Source organism: Engystomops pustulosus, chromosome 2 (genome assembly GCF_040894005.1).
Source record: "Engystomops pustulosus chromosome 2, aEngPut4.maternal, whole genome shotgun sequence".
Lineage (NCBI taxonomy): Eukaryota > Metazoa > Chordata > Amphibia > Anura > Leptodactylidae > Engystomops > Engystomops pustulosus.
In genome coordinates this window covers 87609991-87633193 of record NC_092412.1, presented here as the reverse complement: position 1 = coordinate 87633193, position 23203 = coordinate 87609991, and the positions used below count along the sequence as shown (strand labels likewise).

At 38.5% G+C, this 23203-nt stretch overlaps 1 protein-coding gene across 1 annotated transcript in view; it reads left to right on the top strand.

Moving 5' to 3' along the window:
- Window positions 1–23203, top strand: part of UGGT2 (UDP-glucose glycoprotein glucosyltransferase 2) — a 209427-nt gene that overhangs the window by 2565 nt on the left and 183659 nt on the right. Inside the window, exons 3-8 of the mRNA XM_072135438.1 lie at window positions 36–166; window positions 3758–3870; window positions 4159–4333; window positions 7092–7188; window positions 14599–14671; window positions 16571–16671. Coding sequence (XP_071991539.1) covers window positions 36–166; window positions 3758–3870; window positions 4159–4333; window positions 7092–7188; window positions 14599–14671; window positions 16571–16671 — 690 coding nt within the window. The remainder of the gene's footprint in view (window positions 1–35; window positions 167–3757; window positions 3871–4158; window positions 4334–7091; window positions 7189–14598; window positions 14672–16570; window positions 16672–23203) is intronic.

Here is a 23203-nt window from a genome sequence, read left to right as displayed (position 1 = left end):
TTCACTGACCATTAACCTTCTCATCTTTCTTTCAGATTCAGAATATTCCTATTACAGCTTGATATTAAAAAAAGCTGGCCAATTTCTTTCTGATCTGCAGATCAATTTGCTGAAATTTGCATTTTCTATAAGAGCATATTCTCCTACGGTGCAGATGTTCCAACAGGTATTTTATTCAATTGCTAGTTATTTTGATGTTAAACGTGAGAATCATAATTAACAATGTGTATTAATCACTTTTTAATTAAACTTTATATATTGGAAATTAGTAAGGTGTGCATCTTTTTTTCCATGCAGTATATTCTATATCATCCGATTGCACAGGTGTTTTTTGCGCACGCGATCGGATTTTGGCGAATCCGCGCCGGCTTTCATGCGGCACGAACCGCGGGGCAGGCCGTTGGGCAACCCGACTGATTCGGACAAATCGCAGAATTTAACATTCAAATTGTGTCGCAAGATCAGCACTCGCATACACCGGGAAGAAGATGGTGAACTCCGGCGGACCTGAGCAGGGAAGCGTCACATTCAAGAAATCGGGACATTCTGGATCGGCGGACGCAACGGGACGGGTAAGTAAACGTGCCCCAGTATGTTTCTTAGCCTTGAAATCTAGCACAATACTATCATGCAAAAATATATATTATCCCCCTTCTCTGCCAAATTATACTGGATTGTGTTTTTGTTTTTTTATTGCAAGTTTTGCAAAGATATAAACTTCTTGGGGGTAATTCAGATGACCATGTCTGCAAAAAATGGGGCTTTATGATGTCCGTGTATGTCATCCATTTTTTCCACATTTGTAAAAAAAAAATATTTCTTATGTATTGCTGTTCAGCCCAGTTGGTTATCTAGCAACATTCAACAAAAAAACAGACCACATACAGATGTCATTCATGTGCTGTCCATTTTTTTTTTTTTTCGGCATAACCATTGACTTCTTTGATTGTACTTTGATGCTTTATTTAATGCTGCTGTTTTATTCTCACAGTCTACACGTCTGAATGAGCCCTTAGAGAAAGTTGTCATGATAGATCTCATATAGTTTTCGGACACTTTTCTTCTTACAATTTTTTTCATAAATAAGTAATTCTTGGTGAAACACTGGTGTTTTATGTGGCTTGATAACATAAAAAATCAGTCCCGATGAGTCTGAAATTCTGCTTCCACATAGGAGATGTTATGTAGCTTTGAGGAAGTGGTGGGATTTCCTGGATCGAACCGCATATCACTGGACTAAACTGATCATGTTGGTTCAGTCTGGGGAATCCCAGATTCAGATTACTGAATCTATATTTACAATTATTTTCATGATTTCATTTATTTTAAGTGTATGTCATTTTCGCACATCCAGAAAAGGCCAGTATGCATATTGTACAGGATATACAACTAATATATGGTCTGAATTGGGCTACATTCACATGGACATATGATTTCTCCAGTCCCATATTTACGGGCTGAATGAGCCCGTATATATGTGATGTTTTTCATCCATATGCAGCACGTATGTAACCCGTATTTTATATGTCCCCATAGACTTCGAGGGCATATTGAACTGAAATGCGGGAGAAAATAGGACCTGCTGTATATTTTTATACGGCTAGTATACGGTGCGCTACAGTGTCAAAAACGGCAATATAAATGGTTGGACGTATTGTCCATTGAAATGAATGTGGCCGTATGTAACCCATAAAAAATTGGTACGGTACGGATAAGTCTGTGTGAATGTAGACTTAGAGGGTTGTTCTCTTAATGGGAACCTGTCATAAGGAATTGGAGCCTTTAAGCAGTCATTTATATAGAACTATTTTTAATCCTTTATTCAAATGACCTTCAAGGAGTCCCGGGTGAAAATAATCACTCTGGGATGTCCTATCCGGGCATACTTTGTTCCACAGAAGTCAAATGTCATTATAAATGAAAGCAAACTGCCACCAAGCAGTTTACTTGTGCTGATGTACCAAGTTAATTGGACATCAACCAGCCAGGACTAGACATTCTATGTCTAGTTTAAATACAGCATTGAAAGATCTTTTTCAGGATAATACTTAATATAGAAGAATATAGAAGGAAATATTTTTCAAATATCTTTACATGTCATTGAAAAGTGTGTGCTTTTTTTATCTCAAGGATTTTTTTAATCAGTTCAAGTGTTTCAACTTTTTCACGACAGTGGATTTTTCTCTATCCATGTACAATGGGGCACATTTACTAAGAGTAAAGCAAACTGCACTAAATGTCTGGCGCATGCTCTTCAGGAGTGCCACGACGGAGTTTTTTTTTTTTTGTTTGTTTGTTTTTTGTTTTTTTTTGTTTTGGTGCACCTTTTTATATAGGGCTTGCAACACAATTCTGTTGGACTTTTCATGATAAATGTGGTGCACGGTCCAACTGAGCACCGGAATACCCCCTAATTTGTATTGCATGATGCCTAGTGCAGCTGCGCCACGAAAGGGTCACGTGGGACACAATTGTGATGTAGGCACTTCTTAAAATGCTTGTGCAAGCAGTCTGCATGTGCAAAGTCTGCCAGAAAACTTGTACATAGCTCTTAGTATATATGCCCCAATGTATTTCAAAACTTTTATTATGGTGGAGTTATCATTAGTCCTATGTAGCTTCTTGGCGTATAATTTTTGCGCAAACATCGTTTTAGTCTAAAGTCACACAATGGCGGAAAAAATACACCACAGAGGTGCATGAGCGCTAGCGTTTGATAGCCCCACCGCTGCAATTTCGCAGCACTTAAACTCCAAAATGCACAACCTGATCTAAGAATGTACTGGGCTTCGAATCTACTCCTGGTTTTACCTGTAAAGATATATATCAAAAAATGATCATATTATTACTATTGTTTTTTATTTCCATATTTTTTTCAATCTGCTCCTAGTTGTGTCTTCAAAAACTGCACAAAATAAAAACCTGTTACCCAGCCTCAGACAGTTTTGATAAATGATTTCAGGACCAACCAGTTGACTGTTTAATGATCCAGTTATCATGACTTCAATGACATTAACAACCGTAATGGTTTGTCAAACGTATCATAAATCTGACATAATGATCTGAAAAAGTATTCTATTTTACATTAATTTATAACTTTCGAGGAATATATACATGTCTTGGTTTCCATGTCTCTCTGTTTCCCTGGAAAATATTTGTTTGGATCTTATCATTTTAGTTATTTTATCATGCTTTATTTATTTTTTTTTGGCTGCCCACTTTTTCTACCAAAAATATATAAAGAAATGGTGCCCCAAACTATTCATATGCACTTAAATCATGCACGTTCCTAGTAATTCTGCTGCTCACAGTAATAATATTATCAATTCTATACCAAATCCATCAATACCTTCTTTATGCTCTTATACCATTGTATTTTCAACCTGTTCTGAAGATCAGAAACATTACTTATTTATGTAACATTTCTAATAAATTTAGTGTATGAGTTCTTCAATATCTTTTAGACTGTCAGTAAGTGGGAAAATATTCATATTTATGGTATAACAGCTGTTATGTCCTGCTAACACCAAATTATAAGTTCCAATTAGTTATAAGTTACAAGTCATTGCAAGGAAAGTAATAGCAAGTAAATAAACTTTATTCCACTTGTTTATTCCTGCTGTGTACAGTAAACTAACTCCACAACCTCAAACCAAAACTATCAGTAAGCAATTCTAATCAAGAAATAAGTGATCATTTAGAGTTTTTCCAGTGCAATTAAAGCATCTTGTTTAAGGTCTAATTATTAACATTTTAGATTGCGGCTGATGAACCACCTCCAGAAGGTTGCAGTGCATTTGCTTCTATCCATGGGAAACACACCTGCAAAGCAAGTCAGATTAAAAATCTCCTTAAGGAAGCACTGGATAGGTAAAGTTAATATTTGTTTCTCTTTAGTGCTATGTGTTATGTCTGCAGAGTCAATTAAACTATAGCATTGAATGGGTTGTCCAGGACTAGTTAACTATGATTGTTCTTCTTCGAAATCTGCTCCATTAAGCTGTTCACTTCAATAGAGTTGAGCTACAATACCCTACATAACTCATAATTAGGATTGGATCTGTATTTAGAGGAAAATTAGATATTTTATTTCCTGTCCTAGTCAACCTCTTGAGTGTTCGAATAAAATACCCATATATTTTTATTTCATTTTAATAGGTCAAGACCTTACTTATATAAAGGAGATCATATCTACCCTACTCTGACCCGGACCGCTCCAGTTGTTATTTTGTATGCAGAAATTGGTACTAAAGATTTTGCTACATTTCATAAAGCATTGGTTGAAAAGGCAGAGAAGGAGGAAATAATTTATGTTTTAAGACATTACGTACAGGTGGGTTGCCATAACCATATTTTTTTTGCATGTATTCTTGTGAGTTTTGACCATTAACTGTTTCAGCAATGCAAAACACTGTTTGGCGGCAACACAAGAGAGCTCTTTAATCGGGATAGTCCTTCAATTTTGAGTTCTTTCTGCTCTATGCATTGTGCTGGTTGCGAGTAAAAACTACAGCTGGTACCTAGTAGGACATGTCAGCTTTTATTTACAGTAGAGAGGAAAGACTTTGCAGCAGCTCTGTAGCAATTGACCCCATCTGTGTTTTATGCAATATAGATCCAAAGCTTACACTTGCCCAACACCCCTAGATGAAGCCTGATAAGTGTGTTAGGCTGTTAAACTGTGTGACCTGATTGACAGTACAAAATGGAAGGTGGTTGGTATCACAGACAGTCGTGGGGTTATGTACAAGATTAGTTCTTTAGGTTTGTAATTCAGTTGAATTTGTATGTAAGTTGGAACTTGTATATTTTATAGTTGTAACTCCAGAAATAAAATGTCCCTGTGACAGTTGGATTTGCAAAATTTTTTGCTGTCATGGGAACAAGGATTATCAATAAAGCTTCATTACAGACACTTTACAGCTCATCATTGCAGCCTGGGACTAAAGTAAAGCATCCAGAGAGCTTCACCAGAGGTCAGTAGGTAGAGAGGTTTGTCTGAAACAAGAGGTTGTCTGTAAGTCAGGTGTCCTAAAAGGAAATCAACCAGTTGAAAAAAACACAAAACGCCTAGAAAATCTCACCACCTCTTCATCTTGATCCCGGCGGTGAATAATTAGCAGCCCGGAGCACGGGACATTTTGACCCCGCACTCCAGTCTGCTAATTATAAGTTTCTTTCCTTAGTCATCCGGCATGTCAAGCCTAGCGAAGTACACCGCTGGGGTCAAAATGAAAAGGTGTGCTGGTGTTTTGTGTTTTATCAACTGGAGATTTTTGTTGGCTGAGCTCATGAATTGCTTCTTCTCTCGGACCTATTGGATTGTATATATGGTTGATATTGCTTATTTTAATTGCATTTGCATACTTATTTTAGAGTCAAGTATAGATGATCTATGATTTACAACTGATGACAATTGCATTGTATTGTATTGTTATCGGAGTTTTGAATTCATCAAATATTATTACTTTCCCCAGTGAAATTACTGTCCATATTTTGTGTGTTTGTATGATATTTTTATTAATTTATTTTTTAATTGCATCTGTTTTCGTGTTTTCTGTAATCAATAAAATTGGGTTTACTGGTTGGAATTATTGAATTATATTTTGTGGGTTAGGTCTCAAGTTGTAGACATTATTTGGAGCAGCTGTGTCTGCGTTTTTGGGGGTCTTCCATCTCTACCCCGATGGAATATTGAATATTCTTATTTGGGATGTGTTTATTGTATGTTAAAGAGAACCCAATCCTTATTGTCTAATTGGAGATGAATCTCTGAGGTGTCTAGCAGCAGCTTGTTTCACTTTCACTATTTAGAATTTGACTGATCTGAATATCTATATCTTTGAGAAGTTCATAAAGAAAAGCTGAATGAGCATTTATTTGACTATGAAAAGTTAATGGCCAATTAAACTTTGTACCATTTGAGATGATATTTGTCCCCTTCTTTACAACGTTGCTTCAATTTATTAAAGGGTTTTGATTAGAAATAAGCAGACCTGAACTTCAAGTCCTTGGTGCAACTGCGTCCTGTGTGACCCAGACATATTGCTGTATTGATGGCCATGCAGCCAATCCAGCAAATTGATCACCTACCTACTTGCTATTGCGGTGATTGGACGGGGAGGGGATATCCTTCCATAGAAGCAATACTTGTCAGTTGCTAATTGTGCTGTCATGAACATGCTAACTGAGATGTATTTTGAGATTTTTTTTTTTCTCTGAGTATTCCAAGGACTAATCTAGTGGTGAATTTGGTGAGATAACCACACCTAGGCAGATTATTAGGTGTCTTAAAAGTTTTTCACATGGAAAATGGAAGGACTCCATTTTTTGGGGAAAATGACAGAAAATCAAATGTTGATGCCCAATAATTTATGCTAAGATCATGGATGATGTATTTCTTCCTTGGCGCTGTGTTCACGTGCATCTGCTTTTATGGTCACACTTGTTGATGACAATTTTTCAGGACATTTCATGAGCGGCAACGGTCTGCGACTTATTCCTATGGAAAAAGTAAATGTGTACAATACTTAAATTTTTACACAGTTCTTCTAAATTTCCTAGTTTTTGTTAAAGTGTGTTATTACATATTTATCATCTGTGCATTTGATGTTGAACACATCTTGTTTTTTTTATGTTCAAAACCATCGAAAATGTTTAACTATTGAAACAAATCAATTTTAAACGTTTGTCCAATTTATATATTCACAGTTTTCTGTGAAAAATTATAGCACAAGTATTTCACATGTATAGTAAGATTAGCTTACCATGTATAATTTTTATATTTGGTTATAATAATGCACATTTCATCTGTGGTGGATTACTATTTATACATTTTTTTCCCTCATTATTTGCACTCATTAAACCTTATCAAGCTTTGACATGCGGAGTTAGAATACTATATCAAGCTGAAAATGTTTTTTTTTTGTTTTTTTTTATAAAACTGTGTTTAAATACCCACTTAAGGTTGTTAATATGGGGTCTCCTGTTTAAAACCATAAGCCAGAGCAGTGATAGGCTCTGAAGAGAGGACCCAACACATATACCCCAGCAGCCAACTCTCTTTCTTTTAACTTCTCCTTACATCTTAGAAACCAAGTAAAAGAAAAATAAACCTGTCTGGATATGGGGTTGAACTTGCGATTAAAGACACAGAATATAAAGCAATGGATGATATTGAAGTTAAAGGTAAGATACATATATTAATGAAAAAAATAACTGTCAGAAGTGGCAGTTTCAGAATTGTGATATCTGATTTCCCCTTTCGGGAGGACCAGAACAATGTTCATTTTCTGCTCCTTACCTATTTCTTTGTTAGAATTATGATTTGTTTTCCTGCTCTGAAGTGACTTGGCAGAAATATTCCTGAGCGCTGGAGAAGTGAGCAGGGTCTGTCTTTGTCTGAGAATGTTGTTTATATTTCATATGATACCTTGAATTCTATATTGTGTTCTCTGATGAAGAAGCTCAGCAGTTGAATAAAAAAGAATTTAAAAAGTAAACCCACTACGCCCCAGATAGACATTCAGGACCTACATGGTGAACTAGCCTGGCAGTTGCCATCATGTGGAGGAGCTGCTTTACACCATGGAATTAGTAGACTGTTAATACCAGCTATAAAATAGTTTTTATAATGTGTACAGTATGAGTAAGCGCTAAGGGTTGCAGCTTCTCTGCTGTGTGGATAAAGTGTCTGGAAAATTAGGGGTTGGGAGCAATAAGATACAAACAGTGAAGAAATCTGAGGTACATAGAGAGGAGCACAGAAAGTGTTGCAGAACCATACACTGGGATAGACGGTCATTAGGGAACAGAGGTTTTGTTCAGTCATACCTGTTCTTTGTAAGAGACTTCTGCACCCGTAAAGCTGAACAGGCACAAGGCTCTCCAGCTAGCTACACTGAGAGCAGCTATCAAATGGTTCCCCCTACCTTCAGACCGTTCAGGAAACTGCAGTTACTTGTCTACATTGGTTGGTTACCCTTTCCAACTTGTCAAAGTTGATAGGTTCATAGAGATGATCAGAACAGAGTAAGGTGATAAGAAACCACACTGCTGCACTAATGGACTCCTGCTTGGTCTGATGACAAAAACTGGATGGGTATTTAAAATGTATTTAGTAATTCTGATTATAGAAATAGTTTTATATTTCATTCATGTAGTTGCTAAGTTGCTAAATTTACCACTTGCTAGTGCTATTGAGGATTAATTTAGTCGGGGGTTCTACTGTTAAGGGAGATACTCTATGTCATGCAAAGTCAAATTTAGTCTCCCAACGTGCACACGTGGACACAACATGCTGGAGAGCTAGATATGAGACAGAAGTACATGTGGTACAAGCATATTCTACTTAATTTGTGGTGTAAATAAGCTTTTAACATTTTTATAAGGATTAAAAATATTCCAAAAGAATATTCAATACAAGAGTAAGCCACTTGACATGAGTTTCAGAAAAAGAACCAACATAATGTAAGGTTTGTAGCACAGAGCTGATCCAATTATCCAATTATTTTACCCAATAATACAAATCTTTACAAAGCACAATCATATTCTACAAAGCTTTACAAAGGTGAACATATGCAGACAGTCCTCAGGTTGCATACAGGATAGGTTCCATAGGTTTGTTCTTAAGTTGAATTTGTATGTAAGTCGAAACTAAATATTTTATAATTGTAGTTCCAGACAAAATTATTTTTTTGGCCCAGTGACAGTTGAGTTTCAAAATTATTTTGCTGTAATGGGACCAAGGATTATCAATAAAGCTTCATTACAGACTCCTGATTACCTCATTACAGCTGATCATTGCAGCCTGGGACTATAGTCCAGCCATTTTTTTCTAAGGGATCAGTATAATTAAATAAAATTATTAAATAAATAGTGCTGCTGCAAGAAGCGGCTTACATAAAGAGTCCAATGTAAGACTGCAGAGTAACCTGTGTATTGGTATCTGTGCTTGCAGGAAAACATAGGCGAGAGGAGTACATAGCGTTTGGTTTTTGAAAATAATAATAATCTTTAATTACGAGTATATAGTGTCATCAAATTTCGTAGCCATTTACAGATTATGAGGAACATACACAAATTAATGAAGACATTACAGAGTAATAACAGTTGCACATGACCGCGGCTTGTAAGGGGCATCTCAAGTAATTTGGACCCCCTTGCAATTCTTACCGGGGGTGGCAGCCCCAGGGTCATAAATAGTAGTGATAAAATAAAGAATATGTTATTTTGTGCTACGTTGCAAGACCCCAAAAAATACAAGAAGAAAGGAAACCAGAATTTAAGGTTTTCTTTACTCCATACACTGAAGAGTTAATAAAATCTCATCAATAAGCTAACGGCCTTATATGTCCAAATTGCCAATAAATAAAGATTATATATCCATTAAAATGCATAATTTGCTCGGAACTGCGCAGCTTCCTTTCAATGCCCTGGAGAAATTGGGTATCAAAGTTTGTGGAGGTTTTTTTTTGTATTTTATCAACTGAGAATGTGTTCATTTTTTGGGGAAAAAAACCCACATTCATTTAGCAAAAAAAAAAATTTAAATTTCAAGATTGCACTAAATTTTGTTTTAACCCCTTTAAAACAATTTAAGGGTTAACAAACTTCATAAAAATTGTTTTACATATGTTGAGGGGTGTAGTTTCTATAATGGGGTAATATATGGGGGTTATACTTTTTTTTAGCCCTCAAAGTGACTTGAAAGCTGTACAGGTCCTCAAAACCATGAAAATGTGAACAATTGCATAAAGCAGATGTTCGGTAAATGTTAGCTATCAAGTTTTTTAGCTGTTATGATTTTGAATTTTGACAATTGCTAATTTAAAAAAAAAATTCACAAAATATTATTTTTTTTTTGTCAGAAATAAATGCAAAGCAAATCACTTCGATATGTTAAAGTGTTCTGAAGTAATAATTGACACGGGTCAGATTTGAAAAATTGGGCTGTGTCAGGAAGGTTAAAAGTTGCTTATGCGGCAAGGGGTTCTTCTCCTGTGAAATTTGTACAAATACAGTCATCTAACTTTCGGTGTCCCTTGCCTTCTATTTATGTATCATCCTATCAGTGAACAGTTGAAAGTTTGAAATTGAAAAATGTGAAGTTGAAATTTTTAATTAAAAAAAGGCATTTTATACTCTTGAGTTCACTGCCTGTAAGAGCAGAACATGACCAATTAGGCCAGTGAATAACTTCAGAGTTAATGTACATGTCACTTGTATGCTGTAAACAAACAGAGCAAAGGACCAATGGAGTATAACAAGTGGACTAAATACCGTATTTTCCGGGCCATTAGGCGCACCGGAATATAAGGCGCATTAGTCAGATGCGCCTTATATATGTAATAATTCCATATATAAGGCGCATCGGACTATAAGGCGCAGGGTCGGGAGCGTGGCGGAGGTCCGGGGGCGGAGCGGAGACCCGACGGGACGCAACGCCGAGAAGAGACGCGGGGAAGGTGAGGGGGAGGTGGAGGAGGGCAGCGGACCATACTTACATAGGTCCCCGCTACCGGAGACAGCAGATCTCCAGCGGGAACTGCAGACCACGCGGCAGAAGTTGTTCGTGCCGCGTGGTCTGCAGTTCCCGCTTGAGATCTGCTGTCTCCGGTCTCCGGTAGCGGGGACCTATGTAAGTATGGTCCGCTGCCCTGTGCCATACATAGGGCGCACCGGACTATAAGGCGCACTTTGGATTTCCAAGGAAATCCAAGGCTTTTAAGTGCGCCTTATAGTCTGGAAAATACGGTACTGGATGTTGGTTTTTGTAATACATTCATCCTTTCCCTTCCAAGGATGTATAGCAATTGCCGCAGGTATATTACCTGTAAATCTGCACAAGGATAGTGGTTCTAGGTGCTACCTAGAGGCAGTTAAAAGTACAGTTAGGAGTGTTGCAGCTGTATATGAAGCTTCTATTCCTGACTGCCATCTCTATTCCTATAGTACATATAACCAATTTCCTCTAGAACTTTGATCCTGAGTGTTAGCGATCAAAAGTAGTGCCTCCCCGGCCATGGAGGAGCCATACTGGCACTTATAAATATGTGAATTGAGATTGGAATGTGGTTGATCCTCGTGTCATGGACTATGCAGTTTTTAGTTTCCCCGGGCCAAACACTGTGCTGGGGTAGGGGTTGGGGGGATACCAAGCACTATAGTAAATTATGATGCTTCTTCAATTCCTGTACAGGTGGCATGTTTTGATCTGTGAAATCTGCAGTCCATGATTCAAGTACTGAGCAGTCTCTAGACTCAATGTCACAAAATGTTATTTGAAACGAGAAACATTTTAGAGGACAGAACTCTTCTTGGAGAGATTTCCATGCATACTAGCTCAAATCTTTTACAATTTTTTTTTACATCTTTATTGCATAAATATACTAAACACCTATGCAGTAATTGGGCAGCATGGTGGCACTTCTGCCTTGCAGCCCTCGGGTCCTGGATTTAAGTACCACCCAGGGGCAACATCTGCAAAGAGTTGTATGGTCTCTCTGTGTTGGTGTGGGTTTCCTCTGGGTCCTTTGGTTTCCTTCCACACTCCAAAACATACTGGTAGGTTAATTAGATTGTGAGCCTCATGGCGACGGGGACCAATTTGGCATGCTTTGTGCAGCGCTGCGTAATCTGTAGGTGCTATATAAAGAATTATTATAATAATAACATCTGAGTGGACTAGTACAAATTCTACCTCTTCCCCTGCCCATGTATTCTTTTGGTTCTGGGAATTTTGATGACCTTTTATGTACAAGCAATTTTCAGTTAGTTTTTCTCTAAAAATGTGATGTGTCCAAACGTCTTATAGACCAAGATCAAAGATTGCAGTAAATTAGATGTAAATTACTTTCTGCCTCGCAAAGCACCACATCAAATCGAAATGCTCATGTTTTGTCTAGTAGAAGAGAGTGGTCAGCCCTTTGGAAAGGACACAGAAGGACACTGAATTCTTGACACATTAGGATTCACTGTAACTGTAATTATGTTCATTGCGCATTGTTCTGAGAAGTTTCTCAACTCTGTGTACGTACAGTTCTTCCCAAATGCTAACCTCCTGCTACATGATCTTTTCAACATAATCCTGTATATTCTCATCCTTAGTATTCATTTTCTGTTTAGTGTCTTGGTGCCAAGAGTTTTTGCAGATCTGCCCTTTTCAGATTGGTAGGCATTTCTGTGCTCTGCTACCCTCTGGTGAAGTTCTTTAAAACTTTTAATAAGATGTTTTTTTAGCCCAACTAAAAAGTCTTATCTTGTTAAAGTAAATCTCTTGGTGCTGTTTTTCCACTTTGTTTTTACTGTACACATCATTTGGTTTGTTATGATGCCCAACCTAATTCACTTAAGGAAAAGCTACCACAAAAAAAGCACAATCTAAACTGCAGGCTGCATAAAATGAGTGTGAAAATAAGACAACTTGTTTAAAGAAGACTTTTCACCACTTGTCAACTAAAGTTTTTTGCATCTGAAATTACTGTTCAGATAATTTAGGCATAGTTGGAATTTTCTCTCTAGCCTCACTAATTCCCAGCAATCATTGCCATTATTTTTACATCTCTTCAATCAGATAGGTGGAGGCAGGCTGTATGCTCTAACCCAGGAAAGAACCTACTTGGGATATTAGATACTAAATATTTGGTACTAAAGGTAACCTGAAACTACAGTATGCTAATCAAGCTTTCAGATTGATGATCTGACTGTGGAGAGCCAACAATATTGACATACTTGCTGTAGCCCTTGGCGTTGCCAGGGATACTAAATAATTGCTTTTGGCTAACAATAGGTTAACAAAAAAATATTTAATATCTCTCTATCTAAGCTCAGAGCTCATATTAATTTGAAAAATTTGGGCAAAAATATTTAATTGAATATCCAATTATGAGAATAATTTAGAGACCTTGTGTAAGGGGAAGCGCTGGGAGATATAGAAACACCATATATGGACAGTTCATGATATTTCCCTGATGACGTGGCTCCTTGCTTCCGACACTTCTATTAAGGAGGTCAAAACGTCAAAACAAAGAAATGTTGTAGACACATGGTAAATGATGTACCTGAAATCTTTTTCACTTTAATTGGAGTGCTGTCATTTTCCTTTTCCTTTGTTTTGGGTGGATATTTGTGTCTGTACTGGGAGTGCACTGAACAGAATTTTTCATTAAAGGACACCTGTCATCAAGTCTCTGCAGCTAATGTTGTCACCACTACCGGTTGGAGCAGCTCACAAGGATTCCATCCCAGACTCTTTCTAGTCAATTCATACATTAATAATTATAACATCATATTTTCTTTATTATGTAAATGAGGGTGGCCACATGGTCAGAGGCAGTAATGTCACCCCTGTTATCCACCCCTCTCCTCCACCTGCTCATGTCTGTGTGTAATGTATAGTAAAGCATTGCTAGTGTCTGTGCTTAACCTACAGACATGCTCTCCCTCCTAATACACATGTGTGAGACATAGACATCAGCTACACAATTATCTGACATGTTCTGTTATAACATGGCTGCCTGGAGCTGTTGTATCTCTCCTATACACACACACACTGGCTGCATGCGGTGCCAGCACCAGGAAGTACACACCATTATACAGGCTGTCAGTCAAGCACTGGGGGTGTGGCTGTGCCTCCCACTCATGAATAAGCTGGACGGCTTGAATATGATGATGACTCATTGGACATCTCACAGGTCATTTGCATAAAGCTTTAGGACCTCATTGCTTAAAGGGGTATTCCGGGAATATGAACGTCTGACACAAAAACCCATGATGATATAAATAAATGAATACAACAATACTCAATGTCATTAGTCACAAAACGGAGCTTAAATAATTAGATTTTATGATTTACAAAATTTATGGCCTCTCTAAAGTAGGTGGAGTTATCACTAAGATGGCCGCCACTGGAAACTACAAGTTCCATGATCCTTTAGTTCTCAGTAACTCCTCCTCCCCCCTCTTATACTATCCTCCCAGTGATGATATAGCAGACTCTCCTGCTCTGTTACCATAGTAATGATGTGTAACTGCCATCACCACAACACTGGCCATACTGGATGCACTGCAACCAACCGACAACAGCCAAACGTAGTGGTGATCACATGACCTGCCCAGGCAGGTACAGGACATGTGATGTGGACATGTGACCAGCGGCCATCTTCTGTCGTGCAACGGACCCCGCGGAGGAAATTAACGGACTGATTAAAGGGCCAGTAGCATTTTAATTCTTCATTACAGTCTATGTCACCAGCATTTTCTGCTAAGGGGAGCAAAATTTTAAATAACAACTAATTACATATTAGCTTATATTTTGAGTGCCCACTTGTATATGAATTATGCTGATTCCTGGAATACCCCTTTAAGTTTACAGGCATGTAGAGGGACAATGAAGGGATAGAGGAAATGCTTCCTAATGGCAGTTTATGACCTATATATTTAGTTTAGGGGGTCAATTTGCCTGATGGGTTCTCTTTAAGTGCTGCTTCTTTCCATTTATATATCTGAAATCTCTAAATACCAGCTACTACAATAGTAATAACATAACTACTTGTAAATACTAGATGACATGTTTTTTTTTCTTTTTTGTAACTGCAGCTATCAATTCTACCGATAAGTCATACGAGGGAATCAGCGAAGATGTTCAAGGATTTTACTTTGACAAATTGATGTAAGTTTATAAACTGGCAATTACATCTGTGTGTGCCTGGTGGAATATTACAAAATAGCCTGCTTGTGATTGACTGGTGTGAGCTGTTCTTATCTTGTATATTCTGATTTCCACAGCGTAGTGTTTTCACATATAAATACATGTTACATTTGACAGACATGTGTCAGACTCTCCCTTCACTCAGCCTAATCAATGTATTCCAGTCAAGCTGCTGAAACGATGTCATTCTGTTAGCCAAAAGTCTAAATCCATCAAGACAAGCAGAAGAGCTACTGTGTTCTTTTTTTCTGTGTTCCTCCTTTTATAGAAATGCAGGAAGCAGATTATGACTATGTTGTTCTCTGTGTTGCATGTAATAGTACCCCTCAAGTATAGGTTTTTAAAAGTAATCTGGTAATGTCCAGATTTCACACCATAATCATATGTAATACATAAATATTGTACCAGAATCAAAATCACATCATATATCTTTACTTTTACATGTTTTTACTTTTACATTGCTGTCAATGAAGATTGATCCCAGTAGAATCTTTTCCGTTTACATCTGACAGGCTAGCTTTTTCATATCTGTTTTGCAGGACCAGATTTTTGGGGGCGGTCGCAGTGCGCTCGCCCTGGGGCCTCCTCCATCTTGCCATTAAAAGGGCACCCACCAAAGGGCCACCCTCTATAGTTATTATAGGGGGTCTGTATATAGTTAGTTATAGGGGACTGTATATATAGTTATAGGGGACTGTATATAGTTATCATAGGGGGCAGTATATAGGTATTATTGGGGGCTGTATATAGGTATTATAGTTGTATACAGTTATTGCTGGGGAGCTGTATATAGTGATTGCTGGGGGAGCTGTATTTAGTGATTTCTTGGGGGGCTGTATATAGTGATTTGCTGGGGAGGCCTGTATATAGTGATTTGCTGGGGGGGCCTGTATATAGTGATTTGCTGGGGGGGCCTGTATATAGTGGTTACTGGGGGAGCAGTATATAGGGATTATTGGAGAGGCTGTATATAGTTATTGCTGGGGAGAAGTATATAGCGATTGCTGTTCCCTGTCTGGGCTACATTCGGTGGGGGCCCCACCAACCTTAATCCGGACCAGCGGTTTTGATCTTCTGGTGGATTAAAAATACAAAAAATAGATACTGTGCAATGTCCATGTCTACAGGGTTACAATAGCACTATACAGTGTACAGAGACCTTATGTACAGGATAACTATAGTAGTACTGTACAGTGTCCATTTGAGCAAATTAAGAATAGTACGGTATTAATGTGCAGGATATGAGTTGTAGTACTATTCAGTTTTCATATGTGGAGAATAAGTATAGCAGTACTGTACTGTTCCCATATGTGCAGAATAAGTATGGTAGTAACATACTTCACTTAGTGGCATACGGTGTACTGAGGCAAACTGTATTGATATTATAGGCCACCTGGTACAATCTTATGCCACTAAGCAGGAGAGCTAAAGTAAGAGGCGGAATGGGGTACTGGAATACAGCATCATTACTGCAGTAAGGCAGCCAAGGATGTGAATGTGGCAAGGCAGCCTGGTAAAGTAAAAGGCCTACCCTGCATTGAAATCCACAGTTAGTATGTTATAAAGAAATAGGAGCTTAGGAAATTAAAATATACAATAATTTTATAGGAAAAAATATAACTTGTCTTTTATTCATTACTATACATACTCTTTCTGTATACACAAGGATACATGGAGCTGTCAGCACTGATGAGCAGAGATTTATACTAAAATTATACTGTATTGCTTCCCATAAATCTGAATGTTTACATGCATAAAAATACAACTGTAAACCAAAATATAGTCGTATACTATAACATGTACATTACAGATAATATAGTATGTTTGTTTGTTTGTTTGTTTGTTTTCTTTTATTTTAAGACAAATGTACCCTGATCTTAAAGACAATCTGGTTGAATTCCGAAAACATCTCATTGAGAGCACAAATGAGATGGTGCCGTTGAAAGTCTGGGAATTGCAAGGCAAGTACCATGTTTCTATTTTAACATCAAATATTATAATATTGTGGTATAGAAACTGCATACGAAAAGGAGAATATCTAAATATGTGCCACATCAGTCTCTGTCTCTCGGTACTGGTTATACTTTATTTTTTATTGATACTGTTCTAGGTAGAGAGAAATGCTAGTTTTTAACTTTCTCTAAATCTCTGTCTATAAAGAATGGATCAACTATCTAACAAGATGTGGTTATATACCTAACAGGGATTTGATATATGCTTCCAAACATTGCTTTCTGCCTTTCACAAAGGCCTCTGTTTAAACTTCCAGAGAGATGTGAGGAGATGATGACACAGGGACTCACAATCTTCCAATGGCGCACACTGATTTGATCATTTTCTGTCAGGGAGCCAGTTATAACTTTATATACTTTTAAAGGAAACCTACCATCAGGGATCTACCTATTAAGGTAAATACGGTGGTAGGTGCATCTAACATTTGTAAGGATAAAGGGGCTCTTTTATAATCTTTTATTGGGGTAATATGCAAATTTTCTAAAGAGGCTACTGGGGCGTGGAGTAGCCGTAGCTGAGGCTAAGCGGTGCAGCTATTCCACACCCCAGTAGCCTCTTTGATCCTCCTACCACTTGTTGACACTCGTCCGCGGAGCCGGAGTTCTGCGGTTGCACAATCTTGGTGCCGGAGCTACTGCACAAGTGTAGAACTCCGGCTTCGTGGACCAGTGCGTTCAGCTCCTCTTAGCTGCGCGCTGAAGATATCTCCACACCCCAGTAGCCTCTTTAGAAAATTAGCATATTACCCCGGTAAAAGATGATAAAAGATAGAGTAAAGATAAAAGACCTGTCACCAAAGGATTAGCTATAAGATGGGCTATCGTTAGATGCACCTGCCACCGGATCTACCTTAAAGGAAACCTACCACCACGGATCTACCTATTAAGAGTGATTGGAACAAGTATTGTTAATTATAAAAGCAGATTGGGAATTAGTATTAAAAAAGCTATGGGAACCTGTGATTCTTCAATAATCTTCACTCCTTACTAACCCCAAAGGTTCAGCCACTTGTTACAAACCTTGGGGCTGAAGATCTGGTCTCCTACTTTTAAAGATAAAATTGGAAGCATTTGCCAGGAAATAATTTCCCAGTCCAATTACTCCATTTAAGGGAACCTGTCACCAGGAGACCCTTTTTCAGCACCCCCCAGAGCATAGTACATACACCGCCAAAGAGTTTTTTGTATAAAAAATAGGTTTTACAGAAAAAAATATGTTATAGTACCTTTCAATGCTATGTGGTCTGTGACTAGGCACTTGTCCCCTGGGAGTGTCTATAGTGGAGCAGTCCCCCCCACCCTTGGGGAAACACACCTCCTTTTTAAATATATGAAAACAGCTATCACTCGGCTTAGCAATGGCTATTGTTTCTCTATAGCCACTCCAAGTGGACAAGTGCCTAACCACACAGCACATGGCATTATACTATACTATAACTATATTTTTTTTGTAAAACCTTTTTTTTTTTTTTTTTTTATATAAAAAGCTCTGTGGGGACTAGGCGGTGCTAAAAATGGGTCTCCTAGTGACAGGTTCCATTTAATCCACTTCCCTCCTGTTCCTCATCTTGGTCACTCTCTTCCTTTTGAGCCAGTTACAGAGGAAGAAGAGTCTAGGCTCCTTTCCCCTGCTTGCCCCACTACCTGCATCCCCTCCAATCTCTTACAGTCCCTCTCCCAGCGTTTACTTCTCACCACATTAAAATCTTCAACCTCTCTCTCTTCTGGTGTCTTTCCCTCTTGCCTGATGGACACTGTACTCTCTAGGTTCTCTTCCTCTCTGACCACACGTTCAGTGTTTCCTTTTGTGGATCTCTCTAACCTCCTCTTCATCTTGCTGTTCCTCAGGGCTCAGTCCTAGGTCCTCTTCTCTTTTCCTCAATACTGCCCCCATTAGACAAACCATCAGAAGATTTGTTTTTCAGTATAATCTTTATGCTGATGATACCCAGCTATAAACTTCTGCATGTAACATCTCCCCTGCCCTAGTTCAGAACACCAGTGATTGTCTCTCTGCTATCTCTAACTTCATGTCCTCTCAAACGTGTTCTTAAAACCCAGGCAAGCTCATTACATTCCCTCACTCTCTTTACAAACCCTCTTTATTCCTCTACCCTATTTGTATTCCTTTCGCCTGTTAAACAGTAAACCCCAAATACAGGCCCCTCTGTAGTTTCTTTAACCTTGGACTCTATATATAAGATGGCAGCTGTTGACTGGTATAAGCAGCAGCCCTCACTCCTGTAGTTCCATATGACTTTATTTTACTCTGTAAGGCCTCATGCACACAACTGTATGTCCGGTATCTGTATCCTGTGGTCATGGTGCGATGACACACAGTGGGGCACATTTACTTACACGTTCCTGTTGCAATCCCCAATCCAGAATTTCCAAGGATAATGCATTGTGCCCAATATCCTGCATGTGTCGCTTTTCCGCTCAGGTCCGCCGGAGTTCACCTTCTTCTTCCCGATGTATGTAAGTGCATTTAAAAAAATGAACACCTTTTAAGACCCCTCCACAGGGTACTTTAACCCTATGGAGTCTGATTGCTACGACCATATACTGCAATACTACTGGAGAATGTGCTGGCACTGGCTCACTTTTACAGATCTAAAGATCAGTCTCTAGGCTGCCATGGCAACTGACTGTTGCTCTCCGATAACGTCCTGGGGAGTGACAAACAAATCCAGCAATGATTGCGGTTGTTACAATATGCAGGTTGTATGAGGGCTCAACATGTCAACATGTTAGCATATTCCCGGCATAGCGATGTGCAGTGCACACACAAGGTATGAACGTGAGCCCATAGAAAGCAATGGGGCCGTGCGACAGCTGGAAAAATAGCAGCTTGCTCACAGTTGCTTGTGTGCATGAGGCCTTATACACATAGATTCCCATGTAAATATACAGAAACTTCTGAACCATCTGAATCTGAACTAAACAATGGGGCTCATGTACTTACCCGGTCCAGTCGCAATCCCGCGGTGAGTTGTCCGACGAGGATTCGGGTTCTGCTGGGATTCACGAAGGTCGAGTGCCCGATATCCAGCAGGTGTCACTGCTTCACCGAGGTCCGCTGGAGTTCACCTGCTTCTTCCCAGTGCATGTGAGTGCTTGATCTTGCGACACATTTCGTTTTCACGCCACCCGATTTATTTCGTGTGAATTGCGCCAAAATACAATCACGTGCGCCAAAATCCCAGCGGAATTCTACGCAAAATGGAAAAATTCAGGAAACCCGACGGTAATGCAGCCGCGGAGCCCTTAGTAAATGAGCTCCAATGTGTATACATAAACGCACACATTCATATACTATACATGAACAACGGGATGGAAATATTCTCCTAAAACACTTGCTATGTTTTATGAAGGAGAATGTGAAGTGTTGCAGCAGACTGGCAGGCAGTGCTGAGGTAATGGCTGCAGCCTCTTCCCTCACCCTCCGTATTGACACTAGAGCATGCTCGGGCTGCTATGTCAATGCTTAGAGACATCTGGAGATAGGACAAAAGATCCAGGGCCCGTGGATTGAGGGTCATCAAAGGGTCCCTTTGCTTAAAATACTAGACTCTCCTATTAAGGGTGCATGTACAAGTATATCAAGAAGGACTAATGATTGCACCTATGACTAAATAGTATTTTATTACTACCTGTAAAATTGCTCATTAGGTTGTTTCAAGGTCTATTTTCTTCAGTTGTCAAATATTTGTTCCTGTAGTATGTCATTGAAATATTAAGGGAATAATTCTACATTAGGCTTTTCTGCCAATGTTGTTTGACAATCCCTCTTGACTTTAATGGCACTTGCTACTAGAATTGTCACTTCAGTCTGTATAAAACAGACCCCTAAGTGTCTTGGAAGATAAAATGTATGTGTCCCCAAAGTGCACTGCAGTCTAACGTTTCTATGGTAACCACATATTCTTGCAATTACAAAACAGTGATTTTTGACGCTAGAAAAGGATAAACTTTTTTTCCCCATTTTTAAAAGGAAACTGTGCTCAGGAGGAAATGTTGTATTATTATGCAAGTTAAACGGTCATTAGCTTGGTATGAAATGAATCTGCGTCGTGTGTCATTTTACATTTATATTGCGGTCTTGCATGTTAGCCCTTCCTTGTAGTAATTTCCTCAGGACAAATACCTTTTATGTTTCATATGTTGGCTATTTCATGTTGGCTATTTCATTGGTTAGTTTTTTTAAGAATAAACTGAAAATTTCTTTTTGAGAAGTGTTGCTTTTAACATCGCCAAATACAGTATATACACACTTTTTAAATTTTAAAATGATAGTGTGCTAAAATGGATGTTCTACACTGTTTCAAGACTGAAGAAGAGTAACAGGTCAACAACGCCTCCTATTACCTTCTAGACTGCATCCCTTTTCTCTCTCATGACTCTCTTGCTTCAATTAAGTGAAGGTTAACTGGCTTGTGTGACTTGATGTACGGTAGCTTGTGGACATAGGAATTGGTATGAACAGTGGAGAGGAGTCTGCAGAAACCTGTGGGAGAGCAAGTCAAAAAGAATACGGAATGCTCTACCCTCCTATTATCCAATTGTAGAAGTGATACTTCACCCTTATCTTCAATTCTACTCTGCTGGGATATGGTGTGGAGGTTTATGACCCTTACCATCGATGCAAACTGCCTGCGTGACTGATGAAGTGTAAATGATTAAGGAAAAAATATTACTTAAACTAAATTGCAGCCCCAATACGAAAAAATATGAAAAGCATTTATGCTTTGTAGCAAAGTAATACATCTTTTTGTTTGCTTTGCAAATTGTGCTTTAAAGGACACCTATCATCGGATTTACTGCACACTAGCTGTAGCCTGTAAAACTTCAGATTTCATAGATTATTTTTGTACTTCAGTGTACAGAGTAATAAGTCATTTTTTTTTTAGCGGGGAAAAGTGGAATTTTTCAGTAATGCTATTTTGGAAATAGTATGACCTTTTGATCACTTTAATTCCAAAATGGCTAAAAAGACATTCAGATATTTTGATTATATGGGATATTTATGTTCATATTTTGCTGGATTTGTATTTTGGCATGTGAGAATAGCGAGCATATTTGTGATTTTACTAATTTGATTACATTCGTAGTTCCTTAGTACAGATGAAAAAATACATGAAGTTCAACCAAGGAAGGAAGGGATGTAAAAAGGCATCTAGATTGTTTTTGAGGTCTCTGTTGTGACTATCGCCTGAGGCAGGCTATTCCACAGATTCACCTTTCTTACAGTAAAGAAGCCTTGTCGCCTCTGGAGATGAAACTTTTTTTTCTCTCCAGATGGAGACTGCGCCCCCTTGTCTTTTGATCTAATCTAATATAACCTGGTACTCTGGGGAACATTACGGAGCTGCTTTGGCTAACCGATTGGTTACCGACCTCCATATCGTGTGGCTTTGGTTACATCCACTTCTGGATTAGAGACAACATGTCAAACAGCTGTCATCTTGGTGGCTTGTCCAGGGTATAGGCCCACTGGTTTACCAGTGTCTCCAAGCCACAACATGATCTTTGCTTTTAATTTATGGTATTCCTTAGTGTCCTGCATGGCATGGTCATAGTATGCTTCTCCAAGTCAGCCACTTGCTCATATACTGTGAGGAACCCCTCAACTTCTCCAAAGCTACCCTTACAGTATTTTTGGCACAATGACCATAATCTTGGTTTGCAGAGCTAGAGCCTCCTAAGTGCAGACACCATTTGTTAGTTTTATGGTGCAAGTTCATTAGCAAAAGGTGCTTGATCACCTTCTCCATGGCAGGCGGTGTGATCAGGCTCTGTGCTGAAGCCTTGACTCAAGACATATAGTATGTCTGTGGGATTATGCCAGCATTCGAAGCATCAGTTGTAAGGGATGAATTCAAATGGCATTACAGCAGTAGTCAACTGTTTTATTTTTCTTCAAACCGTTCAACAAAACAAAAATCGCCTTCTTCAGCACCTAACAAAAAGAAAAACCTTCATTCAAATAAACTGTCCTCGCTGTCCTGTCATTACAAAAGTTCAGCAGCACCTTTATCCATAACTTCTAGTTATGTTGTGGTGCACTTAAGCATTAAACAAACTTTAAAACAACAAATACTTATCCACTTTTTACAAAATAGGGGACAAATATGTCATTTTTAAGTTCCTCAGCTTACAAACCCACTACCCAGGAGAGGGCTGCTTACGAAAAAAACCCATTTACAGGCAGTCCCCAGGTTACACACAAGATAGGCTCTGCGTTTGTATTACGTTGGAACCGTATACTTTATTATGGTAACCCCAGTCAAAATGTTTTTGGTCTCAGTGACAATTGGATTTTAAAAATTTTGGATTGTCATAAGAACCAGGATAAACAATAAATCTTAATTACAGGCACTATTGATAACTGTTATAGATGTTTATTGTAGTCTAGAACTAAAGTACAGTAAATTACCAACATCTAGAGATCCGTTTGTAACTATGGGTCGTATATAATTCA